The sequence below is a fragment of the Motacilla alba genome, chromosome 13 (genome assembly GCF_015832195.1).
Source record: "Motacilla alba alba isolate MOTALB_02 chromosome 13, Motacilla_alba_V1.0_pri, whole genome shotgun sequence".
Classification (NCBI taxonomy): domain Eukaryota; kingdom Metazoa; phylum Chordata; class Aves; order Passeriformes; family Motacillidae; genus Motacilla; species Motacilla alba.
The window spans coordinates 4,495,434-4,517,084 of NC_052028.1; the positions used below are offsets into that span (position 1 = coordinate 4,495,434).

The 21,651-nt window shown below is 41.4% G+C and overlaps 1 protein-coding gene across 19 annotated transcripts in view; it reads right to left on the minus strand.

The window, feature by feature from the left end:
* The window catches only part of TENM2 (teneurin transmembrane protein 2), a 1,086,458-nt gene that overhangs the window by 111,251 nt on the left and 953,556 nt on the right, over positions 1–21,651 (minus strand). For all 19 annotated transcript variants that reach the window (XM_038149757.1, XM_038149758.1, XM_038149759.1 and 16 more), the window contains 2 exons: positions 12,178–12,291; positions 825–1,030 (listed from right to left, as the gene is read on the minus strand). In XM_038149757.1, coding sequence (XP_038005685.1) covers positions 825–1,030; positions 12,178–12,291 — 320 coding nt within the window. The remainder of the gene's footprint in view (positions 1–824; positions 1,031–12,177; positions 12,292–21,651) is intronic.

Sequence of the window (21,651 nt, forward strand, 5' to 3'; positions counted from 1 at the left end):
ATTCTGAATTAAATAAGACATGTGCAATGAATTATGCCATTACCTCACTGGAACAGCTGAAGAGCCACAGACATCATTTCACCCCAAGACAGCATACTGAATGAAGCCTTACAGCCAAAATCAAACATTCTTAAGAAAGGCTCCCACCCTGGAACACATTCTCTGAAGATATATTTTTTGTGTTGCCTGGATGGCTGGAAATGACTGAAAATCAGTCAGCAGCCCTCTGAAAATTCCCAGTTTTTTCAGTCTTTGTATGAAATTTCAGGACACCATATACTAACATTGAAAACCGACTATGTCCTCCCCTCCTTGGGCTGTGCACTGCTGATCCTGATTTCTTACCACTCAGACACATCCATTCAGTAACTCACAGAACATTGGAAGACAGCTTACTACAGAAAGCTGATGAACTTTGCACAGCCAAAGCTCTTTCTGCACAAATTCTTAGAAGCAGAGGTAATAAACCCATGCCAATGTCCTCACTCCTTTACTCTCAAGTCTAATCAAAGATTTTGGTGCTCAACTCATCAGTTTTGTCTCATAGATAACTGGATAGTTTTATCCCAAGTCTGTGCCAAGATTATATCAGAGAATTAAAACCTCACTTGAATGGCAAGGACATAATTACTTATTTTATAAATTGCTGAAGCATTTAACAACCTAAAAACGTTAAGATGAGGGTAGTTCAGTCAAATATGACAATTGAAGGATTTCAGGAAATCCCTAAACTTGAATTCTGTAAACTCCAACATAAACCTAACAAAGATGACCCAAGTTTTGCATTCTGACATTCAAAGCCAACAAACACATTGATAAAGTACCTGGGCATGTGATGGTGGGAGTCCTCTTCTTATATAAACACCAAAAAGAGCATCCTTCCCTAAGGATATGTTGAACTTCAGGAACTGTGGCTGGCTGATATGGATCTGAGACCTCCAAAAAACTCCGGGGGGCACCTCCTGGGTGACCCTGTGGCCAACTTCTGTTTCTCCACTATCTATGCTGCTATTCCTAGTGACCCATGGTCCTACAAAACAAAAGCAAATGTAAATCAAAATGAGATAACTGGTTTTAATACAGGTAGTTTTATTCATTCAAGATGAACATCTGTGGCAGTGACACCTCTTAAATCAAACAGTAAGTTTGTTATTCTGATGCAGTCTGCCTGCTGTTTCAATCAGTATGCAAGAATTTGGCCCTTGTATTTGAAGCAAAAACTCTGCAAACCTTATTTTTCTGTGGAGCATCAGCAATCTTCTCATCCTTCAAACCCTTTAATTCTGTGATTGCTCCTCACTGATGAAACAGCAACAGCAGAGTCAATTAAACACATGTGAAACTCCCTGTGCTCTTTTCAGTTGCATCTTGTACACAACTGGGGTATAAAAAATTGCCAGAAAGGTGAACTGAAGGGTAACTTCAATCTAAATGAACTGATTGAAAATTTTTATTACCACTGTTTTCTTCACTGAAGTAGTCCAATAGACTTTAGGTCCCAGAAAAGAGAGTTGACAGAAGAAATTAAATGCATACAAAAGGGTTTAGAGGACAATGTCTGTACTCTAACATGCATCTTCTCCTTGAACCAGAGTTAGCACAACTCAGTGCAGTGCCTTTGAAGTTCCCTCTGCCTGAAGCAGGGTCTATCTACAAGTCTTTTTCCCTAGTGCTGTGGTTAGTTAAAATCCATAATTTGTTGGTTTTTCAGCATGCATTATTGAAGACAAGATACAAGGCCTTTCTGGTTGAGTGCTCTGGCTTCCAGCCCATGAAATAGTCAACTCTTAAAATATGGTGCAAATCCCTTCTGTTCTCAACTGAACAGGTTCTGAGGCTACAAATATTTTAAATATGGAGTGCAGAACATGGAGTTAGCAGTGTTTTTAAGCTACAATATGCAGCAATGCTTGGTTTTGTGTTCTGCATTCCCAAACAATGTGGTGAGAAATCCATTTAAAAATTCTTACAACAGACACTATAATAAACCAGACAACCACAGAAAATATCTGTTGACAATCACAGAAATTTAAAGGTATCACTAATACCACTATTACCATAGACTGAATGACAGTGACACCTCTGATACAACCTGACAGCATCTGTAAAGAGCTCAGTGTTTACTTCATGGGGGTTTTTCTGCCGTGCTGTAATGCTATTTTCAATAAAGGGCAAGTTACTTTGAAATACATTCCAGCACTGTATGAATGTAATGGGATGGCACAGAACACCATATAATTCCAGCAGGTAAGTACATAACAGCTTTTCTGTCTTGACTATCTTTAATTGAGAGAGCTGCAAAAGCACGGTTTCAATTATAGATTCTAAATTATCTATGTTAGCAGCACTTACACTTGTACATAATGAAACAGATACTATGTTGGCAGTGTTTTGAAACGGTAAAAGAATGCTCTGAATACCAACTGCTACACAGTTTTTGGCAACTTGTTTGTTTTTTCATTTTCTATGTTAATGGGTCTACAATAACATGACTGACAAAGAAAGAGAAAGCAGGAGAAGCTGCAACAAGAGGCTGCAAAGAAAGGAAAAATGGCTGAGAGTGTCCAGCAATGTGCCCTTAGAGCCTCAGAGAACAACCAGATCCAAAGACATGCTGCTTCATGGAGACTACAGGATTTCATTTCTAATGGATTACTGCAATAGAGGATATCTCAAGGTTCCTATCTCAATGAAGGCAGGCACCACCTCACTAGAATTTAAATTACTTCTTACCCACCCACATGGAGAGGGAAACCAGGGGCAGAGAACACACCAAAAATCACTTATGGCATGTTATACCATCACTGTCAGAGCTGGGAAGTCAGCAAAAGACTGCAGGCACCTTCACCTCCTTTGAGAACATTACATTTACTTCACAATTCCAACATATGGTAATAAATGATGAATATTTTTTCAATATGAAAAAGCTTGCTGTAAATTATTTCTTTGGAAGCATTCTTTAATGAACATCAACTGTATCTAATCTGTAAAAGGCTCCTTGACATACTCTAAAGACTTTAATCTTCTTCTTCAGGAGCAATATATCCATAGCCAGCCAGTCAAAGAAAAAGCTATTCCCAAGAATTATTATTATTATTATCCAGTGCAGCAAATGTATGGAGCACATGAATGGTAAGGCCACAATAGTCTCTGTTGGCAGTTATAGTTTCACTGGCTATTAAAGCAACTGTCAATGACTTTTGCTAATTATGCATAGATTCTCTAGAATTGTAATTTCGTAAATAAATTTAATTCCAATTGAGGATCAAGTCTTATTATTTCTGGATAAATTTAGCCTCAGTTTCCTTTGAATATCCAAAATTCTGCTTCATATTTCTCTCCGTGAAAGGGCATTTTTCAGGACTCAAGAATCCTCAAATACATCAATTAAGCTAAAATAATAAAGTTTCAGCCATCAGGAAAACCAGAGTTACATTTCACTATTTCAGCATGCAAAGGTAAAAAAATATATTGGATGTCAGACTTTCCTCCAAAAAATTACTAGAAGACAATTCCTTTGTATTTCTCATCAGAATGTTGAAGTTATCATGGTGAAATAAAAATTGGTGAAAATTGCAGATAAGACAATTGAATTTATAGTTATTACTGAGCCCAGAGACTTGATTCAGGTTTTCCTAACACTGAAATGATTCTGTCCAGTTTGATATTGTCCTTGGAAGCCACAGATACACTTTTATTTTGCTCTACAACACAAGTGACCTGGTTTCTACTTCTCCAAACCACTCCTCCTGGAACATCTTAGGAAAATCTCCCCAGGAAAGGAATTGTGATAGGGGTTCACCCCAGCAGAGGCCTTTAAGAGCAGGTCAGATGATCAACTCTCAGAAGTGACTGAGATATATTTAACCGGCAGCAAAGATGGGTGACTCATTTCAGTCTGTATTTCTGTCGTGCAGAATGCTCTATAACCCAGCCTGTGCCACATCTGCAAGGAACAGCTGCTGCCTCACCTCTGGCATGCTGAAAGGATCCTTTCCTTTTGCTTTTAAGAATTTAATTCATGCCATCCTGTTTTTATGGAGCTACATTACAATGCTGTAACATAACAAAATTTAGAAATGCTTGAAGCTGTACTAAAATCTGGGTTTCATATTTGCAAGCTTAGCTAACAACTTACAAAGTTTTAAGTCCAACAAGATATCAATAAACTCTAAAGATTATGCATTATTGAATCATGCTCTCATAAATTCCTGCTGAGTTACCCTTGTTGGTATGAGACACAAAACCAGTGACAGCATCTTGGTTCTGCTCCTTGCTCTGATACTGCCACTGCACCTGGGTTGCTCATGATCATGCTGCTCTCAGATGCCTACTTGTAAAACAGAATTATTAACAATGACAGAATTATTAAAAGTTCTCACTTTGAAGATGAGGAAGGCAGAGCAGTAAATATAAATATTACAGGAGGTGTCTCAGTACTGGCCTCTTCATGTTCCTTCCTCCCCAGGATATAAATACAGAGAGGAATGCAAAGTAGATATGACCACTGAATCTACCTCAGTTAATAGGATTAAGTTTATTTTTTTTTTTAAACCTGAAAAACAGACCATCATCCTAACCTTGGTACTTGCAATGCCTTTTTTTGCACTAACAGCTTCACTGGCAAACCCTGTCACTAGAGACTCAAACTTTTTTATAGCTCCCTTCAGTCCTCACCTCCTAATGCACAGAATGTATCTTGCCACCTGACTCACTCCCCTCCAGCTATTTTTAGAAGCTTTTCCATTTGATGGACCACTGCAGATCACATTCAAAGAGCATCAACTGCATTTAAGTGAAGTTACAGATGTGACAAACTGACAAATCTGTGAAGAAAGACTAACCCAAACTACTCATACTGCTGTGAACAAATGAATCCCAAGATCATTCTCTCTGTTGTGGGTGACTGTTGTAAAGTTCTATGTTTATCTCATAACCCCATAGATACTTGATTTTTTTCCCCTGTCATTTGCTCTCTATAAACATCTACAAAAGAGTTTTAAAAGCATACTTCTTCATCTTACCCAGGGGAACATTTCAATCACTCAGTCAAACATATATTCATCAACTAAATAACACTTATTCATTTAAACTGCTGTTTTATTTACCCAGCTGAATTACTATTTTGGCATATATATTTGGAAAGACTGTTTTTAGCATTCAAGTGTATTTGCCTTTGAAGCCATCAGACAGGCAATCCATGACAACAGCAATGCAAACTCCCCCTGCTAAGTTGTCAGCAGGTCTCATCTGTGAGCTGGAGGTCAGATTCAAGGTGGCACTGGATGGGACATGCCCAGTCAGCCTTTAATTTAACTGATGTCAAGCAGTGTCAGCCATGGAGGCAGAGCTGTATTTACACTGAAACCAGATATACTTGATTATTTATAACTACAGTATCCTACACTGTAGCTAAAATTAAAAATAAAAATGAAATCTGGCTACCAGCAGTGTCACACTACAGACATCACATCTAAACAGCAATTAACTCCAGTGCTGTGGCTGTGTGCCTCTATCACGGGATGACTGCAAATTGCGTCTTGATGGCACTCTTGAAAAATACCTAGCAGAATAACCCTTCCAATGGATCAGAAATTAACTACCAAGATAATGTGGACAACCTCAAATTAAATACAAGGAATAAATATCATCAGGGTTGGTTAAATTCTCTTTACCTTCTTTTCCTGTAATTCTATATTTATCAATCACTGCTACAGGCACAGTTTACCTTATCCTTTTATCTAGCTTATTTTTTTGTTGTTCTTTTTATATAGCCAGGAATTTTCACAGATGACTTGGAATTCTGAAGAAATTTATGGTACAGCTGTGTAAAGGAAACCATTCAATATAAAAATAGACTCCACTGACTTTTTGCCAAAAGAGACCGTGTGAGAATTACTATGGTTCTGCACGATAGTTTAACTTTTTTCCTTAAGTAAATTTGCTACTTATATGACCAGACATGTCTTATTGTTCCAGTAAGGCAAATAAAATAAAGTAGAAAATGCCTTTTCCATACAAATATCTTTAGTGGAAAAATCAGTGCTATGCACTGTTACCATACTGACAACTCCCTGTATGAACTTACACTTCAAATTATCTACTATCACCTAAGTGCCCTAGGACTCAGGTGAGAACAGATTATCTCTGGAATGTGTACAATAGATTGACTGCTACTGCAAAACAAATTCCCTCAGCTGCCATGAGCTAAAAAGCCAGGCAATGAGAGTTTGTGTGCAGGAGCTGCTGTGGCACATTTGAACTTCAGTTACACTGAAGATGCTGAGCTACCCATGAGCTGTTTTGGGAAGTGAGAAGGAAGGAAGCTTCTGAGTGTATTAGCTTTCAGAAGTCCAGGAAAACAGCTTCTGGTACAAAACCAAAACCTCAGGTTGTCTAGTCAGCATCCTAAATTTCTATTGAGGCAAGAGGAAAGGAAATCTTCAAATAGAGCATCTGCATAAGACCCTGGCTCTGGCTCAGCTGCAGCCAATCAATGTGGCAGGGAAATGAAGCAGTTTGCTTTTACTAAAATACGACACACCTGATACACCTAAAAATTTAAGCACATCTTCACATTCATGTGAGCATGGCTTCACAAGAGTCATTGCTTTCAGAATCAAAAGCAAATATAACCGAAATAAAATTAAGATCTGTTGCATTTCACAAAGAGCAAATGCATACTAGTATGGATTTCTAAATCAGGATAACAATCATCTCTGATTGTTCATCTCTTTGGTGCATGAGTGAGAACTAAGGATTTCTGGAAAATGGAACCTAGGAAATGGCATATACCAAACTTCATCTCCTAACTTTGAACAGAGCAACTCATGCTCTCACCATTAACACAACCACAAATCTAAAACTCCTGTTGAATTTAGCCAAGTCCTTTGCTTTTCTGCCCTTAAGTCTGGTGTGTTTTCAGAAGACCACATCTGCTAGCCTTCATAAGCCTCCAACTTAATAGTTCTGCTTGCTAACGTGTTAATTAAGACCTACATTACATTAGCCACATAACTACTTAATAAGATTAATCCACCTAGAAAATGATGGCTTGTCTTGATTAAACTGAATGAAGGTAAGAGAAGTGACATTTAAAACACACTGCCTGTTATTACATTTTGATCGTCTGTTTCAAGGCGTCGAACAGGAAATAGCAGAAAGCGGGAGATTCATGTTGTTTACATTGTTAATGAGGGATGAGTTTATCTTTTACAAGACGACAGAGAGTTCCCTGCAGCTGTTGCTGAGTCCTTACACCGTGTGCTGGGTGGGTTTCAGCAGGAGCACAGTCGGGGGTAGCACTGCTGCCTCAGGCAGTGAGTCAGGAGCTGCTCTGTTGGCATCTGAACCAGCTCATCCCCCTGGCAGGATGGCAGATCCTCCCATTTCAGAATTTTGTTACTCCTTTAGCACTGCCTGTGCGCTGCATTGCTAATAAAATATCTTAACTATCAGAAAACAATTTGTGTGCAAACCAAAATGTGACTTGCAGCTGCAGCATCTGGCAGAGCTCTCAACATCATTTGGAGAGAGCTGAAGACAACCTGTACAGCTCCACAATGACTGCTGAGCTCAGCTTTCCACATCCATCCGAGGACAATTTCTGCTACATCAGTAGAAATCTGTTTTTCCTCTCTCTCAGCTCAAGCAAGTGAGATGGTGCCAAATTTACAGCTAATTAAACTTTCTTTGTTTCATTATTGACATTATATTTGCAATTCTGAATTTGATATCTGGAAACAAGTATTTTTCATGACACTTCAGTACTTTAATATTTAATAACTGCAATATTTTTGAAAAAAGTCTTTCTGAAATCCACATACACTGTGGTAGACTTTGTGAAACACCTCAAACTGAGCAAGAACTTGGAACAGGTTGGTTCATCCAAAGAGAAGCAAACCCTGGATTATGTGCGTATCAAAACACAAATTCATATCAACTTTTTTTCCAAATAGTCAGTGTATTTATTGTATCTAAAGTGATCTTTCCACAACTGTCCACAATTACTTTTGGTGTCTTAAAATGGGAGATTCTAGAATCAGAGATCACAATCTCTTTCTGTGTTTTTCAGCTTTCTAGAGCATTACTATAGCAAACAATCAAGATAAATAATATGAAGTCAATTTTGAATTACTATAAAATTTGCTAAATTTGTGAGAGCATCAAAGACAATATGTCCTAAGCAAAAAAGTCGACACCAAAGCATTCTTTATATGGATTTTCAGCTGGGGTTAGTGTAGGTGTATTCTGTCAATTAGAAAGGACACAGCACATAGTCACAGATTTTATGGAAATGTGCATCTAGCCCACCACATAATTTCAAATCTAGAAAAATTTTGGCATAGATTAACAGAATTTAGGCACAGATAAACTCCATGAGGTCATCTATTTCACTTCTTTTTGAAGAAGCAATTATTCCCAAACATGCCTCTATTCTTTCCCCCCACCTTCCCCCTTAATTTAGATTTATTACACCCAAATTCTAACGGTATCCTTATGCAACATAAGAGATAAATGGGCTTTACACTCAGAAAGTTTTTTAATGTCATTACAATCCATCTCATCCCTGTAGAAATTTCAAGGCAGTATCAATTTTTGAGGTTTTTATGCACTATGAAGGGACACTGCCTTATGATCTGTATTAAGAAAGGAATTTTTGTCTCCTAATTTAAATCTCTACTTGAACACAACTTTCACAGCATGGTGGACCTCACTTGCAGTTTTAAAGCAGCACTGGGGATTTTTCTGCCCATTGCACTTGCCTCCTCCTTTCAGACATACCCACTATTAGTGAGATGTAGTGTGTAATTACAAAAAACCTGAAACTGTGTTATCTTAATAGTGAATTTTGTTTTCATTCAGACAGGAAAATGCAGTAATAAAGTAATTTACATTCCCCTTAAATTGCAGTTTTATTATTTCCTACCAGAATTTAGTCTCTTAATAAGGAACAGGCAGATCAAATTGAATACCTGCTTTATTTTTTTTTTCTCCTTTCAAATTGCTCTACTTTAAAATGCTTTGCTTGCTGAGTAGGCACAGCTTGTGTTTAAGTGGCCCTTCTCAGACTAGGGGTTAAAGGTTTCTTTGGGAGACCCGTGTTTTGAAAAGAATGGCTTCATCCTGAGTTGTGTCAATTATAGAAAGGTCACTCTCCACAGCCAGAGCCCTGAAATGGTTGTTGTGTTAAAAGCTGTCAGAGGCTTTCCTAAAAACTGCTGGGATAGCAATTTTAACTTGGACATAAAATAAAAGGTGAGGTAGAAAAACTTTTCACCCTTCCCCGCTCTAGGAATTTGTCTTCTCGATATTCCTTGCGTTCATCCAAACCTGTCATTCATTTTATTCCACTGTGGAAGATTACTTGCCTAAATATTGTTCTTCCTCCTTCCCCCACGTTATCAGCATTTCAACAACCTTCTACAAAATGTCAGAAGAACAAGTAAACTTTTCCAACATGCTCTGAGGAAAGCTAACTGCAGCAATTTAAGACATAACCAGCAGTTCTGTCTCCTGGTCTCCTCTACAGGAGGTTACCACTCCCAAAACAGCATCTCAGCCTCTTGAAATGTGCAAAGCTAATTAGAGTGGGGCTGGGATAAACTGCCAGAATTTGCACTGAAGTGCCCCAGGCAGACGAGCCCATTCCAATTCTGCAGTCCTGCTGCCCTATATTTGCACAGAGATGGCTACAAAAAGCTGCAGGGAGGGAATTGGGAAAGGTGTTAAAGCCCTGCAGTTGTCTGCTAAATGACCATAATTGCCGACCTGAGCTCTTCAGGTTCCTGCCCAAAGCCACAGGGTCTCTCACCTGTGCAGAACCTGGAGGCAGTTCAGCAGCAATGAAAACGTTCTGCCTTGCACTTAGGGATGTGCTGCTCATGCACTTTGACCTACAGCCAGTCAGAGATGAAAGCCAAACCAACGAACACTTCTCTAAAAATCTTCAGGCTTTTGGCACCATTAGGATGTAGGATTTCATGACAAGGAGGAAGTAAAAACTAGATCCTCCACGGAAAACATGGAGAAGCTGAGGTGCAGCAGTGACAGCATTTATTGAAAACAGAAGTAAATCCATTAAATGATCAAGCTCATGAAAGAACAACTCAGTTTCCTTTCCAAAGTCTATTCTAACTGATTGTTTTCCCAATACAAGTATCCTGTGTCAGCATTTGCTTCTAACACTTGCTTTGGCAATTACCAAGTTTAACGTGAGCCACAGGTGCTGCGTGCAAGGCAGTGCCTAGCCCCCAAACAGAATTTTTCAGCTGACAAAAATCAAGTGCTCAGACTTCTCCTGTTCCAGTCATGCCATCCACCATCCCAGCACACTTAAGCGTGGGAGGTGCTTTGTCTAATTGTAACATTCTGTTCTGCCTTCTCCCCATAATTTTATTAATAACCAGAGAAGACCTTACTGTGATGTAGCAAAGAAAACCCCTGAACCTCACCAGTAAAAAACATTCCATTTAAATTTTTAAATGTGACATGTAACTTCTCTTTGTTTTTAACACAGGTTTTCTCAGTTTAATAAAGTGTTTCTGGTTCTAGGTTTTACTTATTTTTTCTTTCCCCTGCCATGTCTTTGTCATCCTCCTCTGGAACACAGTTTTTCTTTAAGAGAAAAAGAAACCATTTGTTGTCTAATTTCTCACATTAATATCACAAGACAGACCATTTACCATGGGTCAAATTCTGCTGTCCTTGGTGTTTGCTATTAGAATTCACTGAGAAAGAAGAACTAGGGATGTGGTCCTGGCTGCAAGCCAGTTCTCAAATTCTCTCAAGCACTACAATGTTTGCTTCTACTAAAGCTATTCACAGAATCCCAGAATGGGTCAGGGTGGAAAGGATCACAGTGGGTCATGTGGTCCAACCCCCCTGCTCCAGCAGGGTCATCCCATAGCACAGGGCACAGGATTGTGTCCTGAAGGTTCTGGGATATCCCCAGTGAGGAAGATTGGGCCAACATGACCCGGTGCTTGGTCACTGTGCAGGAGCTCTGCCTCATGTTCAGGTGGAGCTTCCTGAGCAGCAGTTCCTGCCCACCGCCTCCTGTTCTGTTGGCTGGGACCACTGTGAGGAGCCTGGTCCATGCTCTGAGCCCTCCCTGCAGATATTTACACAATTAATGAGCTCCCTCTCAGTCACTTCTGCAAGCTGAACAGCCCCAGCTCCCTCAGCCTCCCCTTTCTCTGGGATCTCTAAGCTGTGCCTGCAAAAAGAGCACGCATCCAGCAAACACAGCACATTTCTGAGAGCTCTTCCCCAGCGTCCTCGGCCGCACAACTTCACTGGTGACAAACCAGAACCCACAGGATTTAGTGTGAGCATGGGGCATGCTGAGAGCCACGGGAGGGAGACGATGGGTGGTGTTTTGGGGCTGTTTGGCACAATATTGGGGTCGTTTGTGGGGGTTCGGCGGTGTTTTGGGGCAGTCTGGCAGCATTTTGGGGCGGTTTGGTGAGGTTTTGGGGCAGTTTGTGGCGGTGCAGGTGGCATTTTGGGGCACTTTGTGGCAGTTCAGCTGGTGTTTTGGGGCAGTTTGTGGCGGTTCAGCTGGTGTTTTGGGGCAGTTTGTGGCGGTTCAGGTTGCATTTTGTGGGATTTTGTGGCGGTTCAGGTGGCATTTTGGGGGATTTTGTGGTGGTTCACATGGCGGTTCGGGGCAGTTCATGGCGGTTTGGGTGGCATTTTGGGGCTGTTTGTTACGTTTTGGAGGTGTTTTGGGGCGGTTTGTGGCAGCTCAGCTGGGGTTTGGGGCGGTTCGTGGCAGCTCAGCTGGGGTTTGGGGCTTTTCATGGCAGCTCAGCTGGGGTTTGGGGCGGTTTGTGGCAGCTCAGCTGGGGTTTGGGGCTTTTCATGGCAGCTCAGCTGGGCTTTTAGGGCGGTTTGTGGCGGTTCAGCTGGGGTTTGGGGCTTTTCATGGCAGCTCAGCTGGGCTTTTAGGGCGGTTTGTGGCGGTTCAGCTGGGGTTTGGGGCGGTTCGTGGCAGCTCATCTGGGCTTTTGGGGCGGTTCGTGGCGGTTCAGCTGGGGTTTGGGGCGGTTTGTGGCAGTTCAGCTGGGGTTTGGGGCGGTTTGTGGCGGTTCAGCCGGGCTTTTGGGGCGGTTCGTGGCCGTTCGGCCGGGCCGGGCCGGGCCGGCTCGGGTCGGGGGCGCGGCGCGGACCCACCTCTGCCGGCAGGGGGCGCGGGCGGGCCGTCGTCGCCGGGCGGGCGCAGGCCGTTGCTGAAGGTCGGCGGCTCGGCCGGCTGCAGCTGCCAGTTGAGGCCCAGCAGGTGCATGGCTGCGGACACAGGGGACACAGACAGCGGTCAGAGCGGCTGCGGACACCCGGCACACGCACAGCGGTCAGCGCGGCTGCGGACACCCGAGCCCCTCGCGGGAACGGCCCGGAGCCACTCGGCTCGCAGGGATGGGGATGTGCTAAAAGAACCGGCAACAGCGGTAAAAAACCACCCCACCACCCCCTCAAAATGCCAAATGAACAAAAGCGATCCCTGGTGACTTACACGCATCTGTGTGGCACTGAAATACAAAAGGCAAGACGCTCACAGCTCTGGGCAGAGCCGGCCACTTTCCCCACTCCCACAGTGCAGGGGACGCGTCTCGGGAAACAAAGCACTGGCTGCAAGTACCAGCTCCGAGTTTAAATTATAGGTGGTAATTTATATGTTGATTATAAAATTGGCTTTAGCCCTGTGTAAAGTAGCGACTTGGTAATGCAATTATTCTGTGTTTAGTACAACTTATTTAAATCAATACATTAGGATAATAGAATCACAGAATGGTTTGGGCTGAAAGGAACCTGAAAGATCATCCAGCTCCAATCCCCTGCCGTGGGCAAGGACACCTTCCAAGGTTGCTCCAAGCCTTGTCCAGCCTCACCTTGAACATTTCCAGGGCTGGGCCATCCCCAGTTCATCTGGGCAACTTGTGCCAGGGTCTCACCACTTTCACAGGAGTTAATTTCTTCCCAACACCCAACCTGCCCCTACTCTCTTTTTCACTGTGGAGCCGTTATAGAGCCTCCATCTTCATTTCATAGGTTGAGCTTCCCTGACCAAGCCAGGGCTGTGCCAATCCTTTCAACCCCCCGGTTTTTTTTGCGCCCACTGCCCCAAGCCCTGCACAGCCCCGGGCAGGGAAGGCTTGCCTGCTCACAGCCAGGGGCTCTCCAGCCATCCCTGTGCCAGAGACAGGTCTGTGTGCCCACGTCAGAGGCTGTGCAGCTGCACCTGCAGCACGAGCTGAGCAGTGGGAGCAAGGCCAAGCACGCCCTGCACAAGTGCCTGAGTTATAGGCACTGTGGCAGGGCTAATTGAATAAGTCCTGTGCATAATGCATGAGACTTGACAGGTCTGAATCATTCAGCCAGTGGATTTATGTGCATCTTCACCTTGTATAAACACAGCTACCTGCATACTCTCATCACATTATCCCCATGGCACTCTCAGTACAGTAGAGCAGTGGTGAGGGATAAAGCCCACCAAGCTGCTGCTTTCTTTTCTTTGCATTTTTCTGCTTACACAGGATGTATGTAAACCTATACCACAGAGAACAGCATTTCCAGTTCAAAAGGTGTTTGAGAGGATTCACTGTCAATTTGTGGGCAGGAAAAAAAAATATTATGGGCACCCTTAGAATTGTTCTGTTCTGCAGTGTCAGATCCACACGAGATTATCAGATATTTTGCATCCAATTCAAAGTGATTATAGTGGTCACAAATGGCCCAGCAGTGGCCACACACTAAGTTCAAAGACTAAATCTTAGGGATAGGAGAGGCAAAACACTTCTCACAGAAACTGCCATTTACAGTGCTGGAGCCACCACTCAGATAACCTCAGAATGCAGGGAATCCATTTAGATGTGAGTGATTCATATGTGCATTCCTAAACCCCAAGAAAACAAAAAGCATCCCCCACCCCCAGAATCCATCTGTCCAACCCCTGGAAATCTCTCAGCACGCAATCTATGCAGAGTTTAACCTCTGTATTTTTGACAAAAGCAGCAGGGGAGCAAGACATCTTTCCTAACAACATCTTCCCCTGGACATCCTATGGCTAATGTCTAAGCAGATGTCCAAGAATAGTAACTAAAATCAAGAGACCTTTCCGTGAAGAGGGCAGCTGCCAGATTTCATACTCATGCTGAATTTGCAAGTTTTGTTTCTATTATGTCAAAATACCTCACAAAAACAAACAAAAAATTCCTTTGAGCGTCTGGGATGTTAAATACCAGACATGAACCCGAAAAGGATGTTTTGCAAAGAAACTACTCAAAATTTATTTCTACAGAATGTTTAAGAATCCTTGGAAAATAGACAAGAAATCTGTGTGGGATCAAGTGATTTATTCAATCATAACTTATTTGTCTTGCCAAAACAAACATTTTAAGAGGCTTTTTCACTCTAATCTCAGGCAACCAAATTTCTTTTTGTAAGTACGGCAAAAGAAACTGAAAAATCATTCACAAGGCTCAAACCCCACCAAACTGCAGCTTATCCCCACTGCCCCACCGAGCAGAGGCAGCTGTGCTTGGGTTGGGACAGCAGAGGAGCAGCCCGGGGTGTTTGTGCTCTCAGCAATTCCCACTCCCTGCACAGGCACCAGATTCAGCTGGACCAGCCCCGAAAGCCAAGAGTGCATGAAGATTAAGTGAATTTCAAAGCCCCACAATGCAAACAAGTCACAAAGGAGAATCAGACTTTTGTGTTTTGTACTCTCAGTGTGTCTATTCAAAGTTGCCTTTTTTTTTTAATTTTATTGTGAGCGTAACCATAAATGTAGGTCACTTGCAGAGATGAAAGCCTGCTGCTTCAAGTGTGAACCAGTCCTTACAACAGAGAGATAAAAAATTCACAACTAATAGTCTGTCCAAGAAAATTATAGTTGCTACCTTATAATTACCAGGTAAATTCAGACAGGGAATTATAAAAGATCTTATTAACATGGTATTAAAAAATACCTGTGATCCATCTGCTTCCAAGCACACCATGGTTTCATTAATAACTGTGTTTTAATCACGGATGCACGTTAGGTAGGAGCAATTAGAGCTCCTTCCTAATGGGGCAGGGATTTGCACGTCTGCTCCATCCCTCGTGGAGACTGAGAATCTCCTGCACAGCTCACACACCCATGAGGTGATCTACAAACTTCCACTAAGACAGCTGCAGTCACAAACACAAGGAACGTTCCCCTTCCAGCAGGAATGAGTGGAGAAAAGTGTGTCACAGGGGCCTGAGGGGAAAGCTCTGTGTCTGCATTGCACTGAGCAGAGAGCAGAGCTGAGCAGGGGGAACAAGGAGAAACCTTCTCTCTGCTGCTTCACAACACTGTGAGATGGCAAATTTATATGATTAACCTTTCGTTCTGTTAATCAAACAAAATGCCTCCAGCAAAGGAATAAGTAGAAGCCCGTTTAATTAGAAATGTGGGGATCCACACAGAAGTTGAGTGCATGTGTCTCAGAGGAGAAATTTGGGCTAGTCAATTTGTGCCTGTTTGCTGGTTTTTCTGCTTTTCTTTTCTAGTTTGAAACTGACTTTTCTTTTTTTCCCCAATAACAATTTGTGTATCCACAAATTACATTTTGCAGATACTTACAGGTATTATTTTTGTGTGTTTGCTTTCCTCCCCCTCAACATTTAGGCAAATATTCAAAGTTCTTCTCTATTACATTGATTTTCAAACACTAAACTTGTCAGAATTTATAAGGTTTATTTAACACTAATATCTAGTAATTCAGAACAGTGTATTTATATTCTCTAAGCCATGAGAATTCAGGAACAATACATTTTGAAGAAAAACCTTTGAGGTTTAAGTAAAAAAATAATAATCAACCTCTCCCACCCACTCCAGCACCATTCACATACAGAGAGCAAAAGCACCTGGAAGCTAAACCTGCATGCCCAGCAAGAACAAAAGCAGAGACCTGGCTCATCACTCCAGGTGGCAGAGCTGCCAAGGATCAGTCTGAGAATTACATCAGATAGAGGTTGCTAGAGTGAATCACATATTATTTTAAGAAGTCCCAAAAGGTGCACAAATCCACAGGAAATTGATAAAACTTACATGCAAATTATCTTGAAATTCTCTCATCTCAGTGGTGTCCTCACATTCCTCTTTCATTTGTCTTCTCTCATTTTGGCCATGAACCCACTGCCCACTCCAGTCAGAGTTTTGTCTAAAGGACAATGGTTCCCAAGCTCAGGAAGCTCTCTGTCTTGTCTTTGTGCTCTTGTCACTCTTGACCTTGTACTTCTAAAAGGAGAGAGCTCTGGTGTCTTTGGGAGCTGGAGATCTCCCTGTAGTACAGCTCAGTGTCTGCCAATAGGCAGAGCACAATGAGAATTTTCACTTATCCCTTTACTTGATTTCTTAAAGGGAGAAATATGCAAACTAGTGATCCATCATGTCCCCCATTCCTACTGCATCCTCCCAGTTAGGGTCTGTAAAACACACACTGCTTCCTTGTTGGAAAATTCAGTATTCCCTAAGCAACTCAAAAAGATGGGAAGATGAATTGAACAGAATTAAGGATGTTTCTGTAGTTTAATTTCCAGCTAGTCATGCTTATTAACCCCTGAATTATCATCATCCGCAATGAAACCATCAAACATGGCTTTGTCAGAATATATCCAGTGTCTGTCTGGAGTAGCACAACCTCTTTTCATATGAACAAGAGATCACTCCATTATATCACAGTTAACATGAACAAACATACCCTAAAAGCACATTTTCTGTTTGAAGGCCATTGTGTTATAGGAGCAGAAATGCTCAAAGTTTCCTTTCCATCCACTCATGAGGTGAATGATGATGCAACTGTTGTTATTTATTATGTAGTTTTCAGCAACATCAAATTAATTTCCAAGCCAGGTCTAATGAATCACAGACATGACAAAACAAAAGGGACCTAATAAATCTTAGCATAATGGTAATTTCATAGCATCTATATTCAAAGACTTATTTGCACATCTATTTTTTATTTTATATGGTCTGAACATCGTTTTAATGCACTACAATGTTTGTATGAAGCAAAGGATATCTAGTATTTAGCACTTCTGGGTGCATATAGATGGGTGCCCAAACAACCTGAAAAGAATAAATGTATTCCCAAAAAATTAAAAAAAAATTAAACATTATTGCATGATTACTTGTATTAAATCTTACTACGATGAGACTCATGGTCCTTTATTAGTTACTACTTCTTGATCCTGCAGCAGAACTTGAGGAATACCAGAAATTGATCTTACTGATCTCAATTATTATTCACAAAATAACAGTTACTTAAAAGATTAGAAACATAGTAATTTAAAGTTTTATTATTCCTCTGGAGAAGGAGGTTCAAGTTCAACCCAAGTCACAAGTGAAACGAGTGCATTAGGCCTATTCCCCAGTGATTACTTGCCCCCATTACAGAGTGAATGCACAATCCATCACAGCTGACAACCTCTCCTCAAGAGATGCCCGAGACAGGAATAGCAGGGGGCTGAAAGTCAGGAAAGAGCAATGGGGGAACTGCATGGGAAAAACTTGCACAGTGCTGCAAACTCTCCACTCGATTCTGAGCGGAGCTTTCAGGGCTCTGCTGAGGAGCACGGGCTCCCGATTGCTGTGACAAGGGAACTAAGAGGCCTTTCCCAGCTCCTCTCATATCTGAAGAGGTTGAAAGAGAGTTCCCAAACACACAAATGATCAGAATTTGCTGAACTAAGTCTCAGTTGAGATCCATACCTTGCTAATGTGCCTTACAATGAACAGGCACTGAACAGAGGACAGAGAGGCTCTGTCGCATGGGCAGTGCTGCATGTGTTCCTTTTGGGGACAGTCTGTAAAAGTCCTCTCCCACAAAAACTGGACTTTTCAACACATATGCCAGACAAGGATTTCAATAAATCACAGGTGATTTAAAGAGGCTAGCACCACCCTCTGCTTGATAATTTTGTTGGCCAGCCTTCAGCCACGTTTGCAGCAGGAGCAGTACAAGCCCTGTCAGGATGAAGCTGGGATGGAAGAGGAGTCCTTGACAAGGGCTAAGGAAGGTGTGTCAAAGAAATCTCACATTTATATTTATGCCCTTTCATATTCTGCCATTGGCAGAAAGGGACAGTGTCTCCAGGAGCTCCAACCTGCAATCCACCTGTTAAACATATATTAAAGTGCTTGAAATGTCATTATCAAAGAACATGAGCCTTGCTGCTTAAAAGGAGCAGTCTTAAAATAAACAACGTGAGCAAGTAGCACCTTTCCTTGCTAGGGGAACAATGACGTCTCTCCTAAAATGCAGAAGTGTCAGAACTTTCTATTCTTCCTTGAATACCTCATGTGACTGTGACAAGGATGCCAGAGTTCTCCTGAGGGTATCCAAGAGATGTCACAAAAATTGATCACATTCCCACGCCTTTTTCTAAAACAAAACAAAAGCCACATGGCTTGCTAGGTGGACATCTGCCACTTTTGATGTATTATCTACAGGAAATTCTAAAGTACTACTTTAAAAAGTCCAAACCTATCATAGCTATGATAGAATTCCAAATGGAAAACAGGCCATGCAGGGAAGGGGGCACAGTCTGCTGCTGATAATGCATTATTCAAGAAGAGACCTGACCAAGAACTGCACAAGGACATAAAATAACTGAGCAACTGGGCCAGAAATTGGCAGATGAAGTTGAAACCCATCAAATAAAGTATGCTGGAGAAGAGTAATTTTAAATCCACGTGTAAAAGAATGAATTTTGAGCTGACTAATATCAAAGGATCAAGGAAAATGTAAATAGTGATAAATAATAATAAACAAGGAAAATGTAAAATAATTACTTCTGAGCTGACAAATATCATGGAAAATTTTGGGCTAGATGATAATCTCAAGTAAACAAAACACCAAATCATTATGGGAAGGGTAAACAAAGCAAGGAATATTGTTATGCTACCACCTCTCCTCTCAGAAGAGACCTAGAATGACCAGAGGTTGGAGAATGAGTAGGGCAAAGTACATGCACGATTTGTCCTTCTAACAAGATAATAATTTTTGGGTGCTGGAGACAAATGAATGGATAACTTGATTTGTGTCTAACATAACGCAGCTGCTGCTGCTGCTACACGTACACAACACTCTGGAGTATATCCACCAGTCCCAGTGTTTCTGGAAGTGTTTGATACAAGTTAATGCAGCATAGCCCTACCTATCCAGCAGGCCTGGCAATCTGGGGAGTGTCTGGTATGACTCAGGCAAACCCTGGGGTTTTTATGCCCTGAAGCATTTCCTAGAAGCAGCATGATTTTAGGCAGAAAATGCAGTACATAAATGGCAATTGCTGCTATGCCACAACTTTTGTGCAGGTGTCACAACCCAGTGTAGCTGTTCATCACTACAATGGGAGATACTCTAATTAATAGCATAGCAGAATCAGTTATAATTATGAGAGATGCATTTTCAAAATATTTTGTTGGAGATCTCAGGGCCACAGCAGATAAGGATTTGACTTTTACAGGGCTGACAGCAGAGATCAAAGATCAGCTAAAAAAAATGCATCATTCTCAGGACTACCAGTATTTAGGGTATTTATGAACCTGTATTTTAATATTAATGACTTAGAATCCTACAGAGCTCATATAAAACATTTGGATGTATTCTTGATTAAATTGCCTCTTGTGACCATTTGATTGTTTGTAGGCAAGGTTAAAGTAGCATTTCAAAAATAGATGATTTGATGTAAATGCAATACTTATTTTGTGGAATATATGCAAAAAGTCCTGCTTATTGACTGTGACCATTGAAACTCAACAACAAATAGATGGCTTACTTTCAAGGTCATTCATTCTCAGCAATTCATCTTAATCATCAGTATGCTATTTGCTATGCACCACGTTTTTGTAATAAATCTAAATTAAAAGTTCATTTGAGAACTCCATATAAAGCATTATCAAAATCCACAACTTCAATTACAGAATTTACAGATTCCACTATTTTCATTAAAACAATAGGCTTGCCTGTATTGCACCTCGAGAGCACAATAAAGAACCCTTTTGCTGTGTTATTTATCCTGCCCATAACATTGAACAAGACCTCTCACTTCTCAGAGTCACTTTTTGCAGTTTACAATGCTGAAAATGGAAAATTCCATTAACTGTAATGGCATTGCTGTGTATTTTTATATCTCGTGGCATGTTTTTTTTTCCACTTCTCTATCAATTGAATTAAGCTCATATTGTTACCCACGTACAAGCTTCTATGTTACCCAGGCACAGGTTTATACTCTTGTTAATTGTGCCTGACATCTGCAATAGTTTTATACTTAAAAAAAACAACTACAGCAACATTTTGTAACTTTTGAAGCACAAAGTGTATTTTCTGGCTTCAGGAGGAAAGATGTGAGGACTGTTTATAAAAAATCAATGTGTGATTTTTCACACACTCAGGCTGCCATTCTCTCTGGCCTCCTCACTGCTGCAGAGAGAATCCAGCTCTGGGCCTCTCTCACCCAGAGCATTCCTATAAACACAGACATGGGAAATGGGAATTCCAGCACCCAAATTTCTGGGACATGAACCAAGGGAAGAAAGGCAGACCCTCAGCTTTGGGCAGTCCTTGCTGTGGAAGAGGGATGAGCTCAGTATCAGCCGTGCTCCTTCTGCTCACCAGGGAAACACAGGAGCCATTGGAAAATGCAAGGGAAAGCAAAGCTTCACACTATCTTAAACTTAAGAATGAAACCCTTAGGCATAATTTCACTCTCAGCATGTAAACTCTTTTAGACAATAAACTGTTTAGAACAAAATGTTTGCTTTAAAGCATCCAGCTCAAGAAACATCTTGTAGAAATACCAGAAAGGATCTATGAGTGAGTGTGTTGTGGTCAGCAGCAGGAAAACTTTTGCCAGGAATTAATTGCTTTCTTTTGAATAAATGCTATTTAAGATTGAAAAGGAGATGGGAGAAGGGCTATAAGATGTCACTGTGTTCACACAGAAGAAATAGGGGGACCCAAAAAAAGTTTGTTTTTTTTTTTTCAAATTGATCACCCCCCTCCAAGCTGACTGATTTATTTTCCTGTGCACGTCAATAAACTGAATGGAATGGATTTTCAAAGCACAGCATGAAAGATATACCCAGAAATCCCATTAGGAGTAATGTGATTTGTGTGCTTATCTGCCATGCAATGCTTTGAAAGTTCATTCCTCTATTTCCATCTTCCATTTTTCTACTTCCAAAAATAGTTGAAAAGCTCACACACACTTGCAGCTCCTTTGGGGGTAGGGAGAAGTGCAGGATGTGAAGAGCAGGTGCCCAATTCCCAGGATAAAGCCAGGCAAGCAGAGCTGCAGCCCAGGAACACGAGCTGTACCTTGGGTGGGTGTTTGTTCCCCAGTCCCCACCGTGATGGGACAGAAAGGATCCCTGGCTCAGGCCTCGACTTTGCTCCTCTCACTCCTCTTTACTGAAATGTTTTGATTTTGTGCCACTTTGAGCAATCTTTTTGTCACGAGAAGGGTAACAGCATTGCGTGCTGCCTTCAGAATCTGGAATCTCATGACAAAGACCTTAAAAGAGAAGCAGAATACAGTGCACTGCTCATTTATTCTCATGACAGGCTTTAGATTGTACAGAGTGTAGAGAACTGGCACACGATTAATCAGTTCCTGAGA